Source organism: Penaeus monodon, chromosome 24, assembly GCF_015228065.2.
Source record: "Penaeus monodon isolate SGIC_2016 chromosome 24, NSTDA_Pmon_1, whole genome shotgun sequence".
NCBI classification, from domain to species: Eukaryota; Metazoa; Arthropoda; class Malacostraca; order Decapoda; family Penaeidae; genus Penaeus; species Penaeus monodon.
In genome coordinates, this window is record NC_051409.1 from 19,926,109 (window position 1) to 19,927,189 (window position 1,081).

The 1,081-nt window shown below is 43.8% G+C and overlaps 1 protein-coding gene across 1 annotated transcript in view; it reads right to left on the reverse strand.

Moving 5' to 3' along the window:
• LOC119588643 (clustered mitochondria protein homolog) overlaps nt 1-645 on the reverse strand; it is a gene marked incomplete in the record, with an annotated part of 24,545 nt that extends 23,900 nt beyond the window's left edge. Inside the window, 1 exon segment of the mRNA XM_037937280.1 lies at nt 490-645. Coding sequence (XP_037793208.1) covers nt 490-613 — 124 coding nt within the window.
• Nucleotides 646-1,081: the final 436 nt, after the last annotated feature.

The window sequence follows — 1,081 nt, forward strand, 5'->3', positions numbered from 1 at the left end:
ACGAAATTATTTTGCTCGCCGATCAACATAGGAAAACATTCGCACTCAGTGTGAATTAAGACATTCAATTAGGTCATAACAGTTTTCCCAGTAATGGTTAACAAGCTACCCTAACGACTAGCGCGAGCCATGCTCCCCCCTAGTAACAGAAGGGACGAGTCGGGCACAAGGACCCGCTGCCCCTCGGGCTGCTTCCACGGCGATCAGCTGATCTTCCTCTGCTTACACAACTACTCTTCACACATATATAACGCGCACTTAACACTGTACGCACACATCTCACATATATGAAATAATACACTGTGTTAACGATATTATGTGGCATTATGTATTTACTTCAAAAGTGGTAAATTCCGGTGGTGAGCGCCTGGCCTACAGCTGAGAGATTTCGTCATACACACTGGCGTCGTAAGCGCCGGCTTTCGTCTGCTACACAAACTCAAATACCAATAATTATTAGGCGATCTGTCGCCAACAATTTTTACTTACCAGCCAATTTTTCGCTCTCCATTGATCCATTCTTTAGCCCTGTGTCCTCCACTCCATCTTTGAAAGCTGTGTTCATGTCTTTTCCCGTGCCTAGCCCATTTTGAACTTCTGTTTCAAGGGCCATCGTCTGCTTTCCGTGCACTCACGTGGAGGACTGGCAAAGCGAGAGCCGGCCGGGGGAGGCGGGACGGGAGGCGAGACGCCAAATCGAGGCGAAATTTGTTTTTCTCACCGTTGAGTGATCAAAGGCTTATACTGATATACGAAATGGAAATCATGAGATCGTACTTATACTATCTCAAAACTTATTAATCGTATACCGCCAGAAGCGACAGAAACTAAAACTTTTCTCATACATCTAATGTACCCCTCCCTTCATAGCTCCTGTACACCTACGCTGCGCGTCGTCTGCTTATAAACTTGAGAATGAATGAATGTTGTAATAAATGGGTGTCGCCAACAACCAGATAGCAATTGCAATTGTCTTAACTATTATGTCACAGATGATAGTAATTATAAGAATAGCATGAAAAAAAATAATAATGTACTTGGCGATTATCGTTACAGACGCGTCAGTTACGCATTGAAAAAA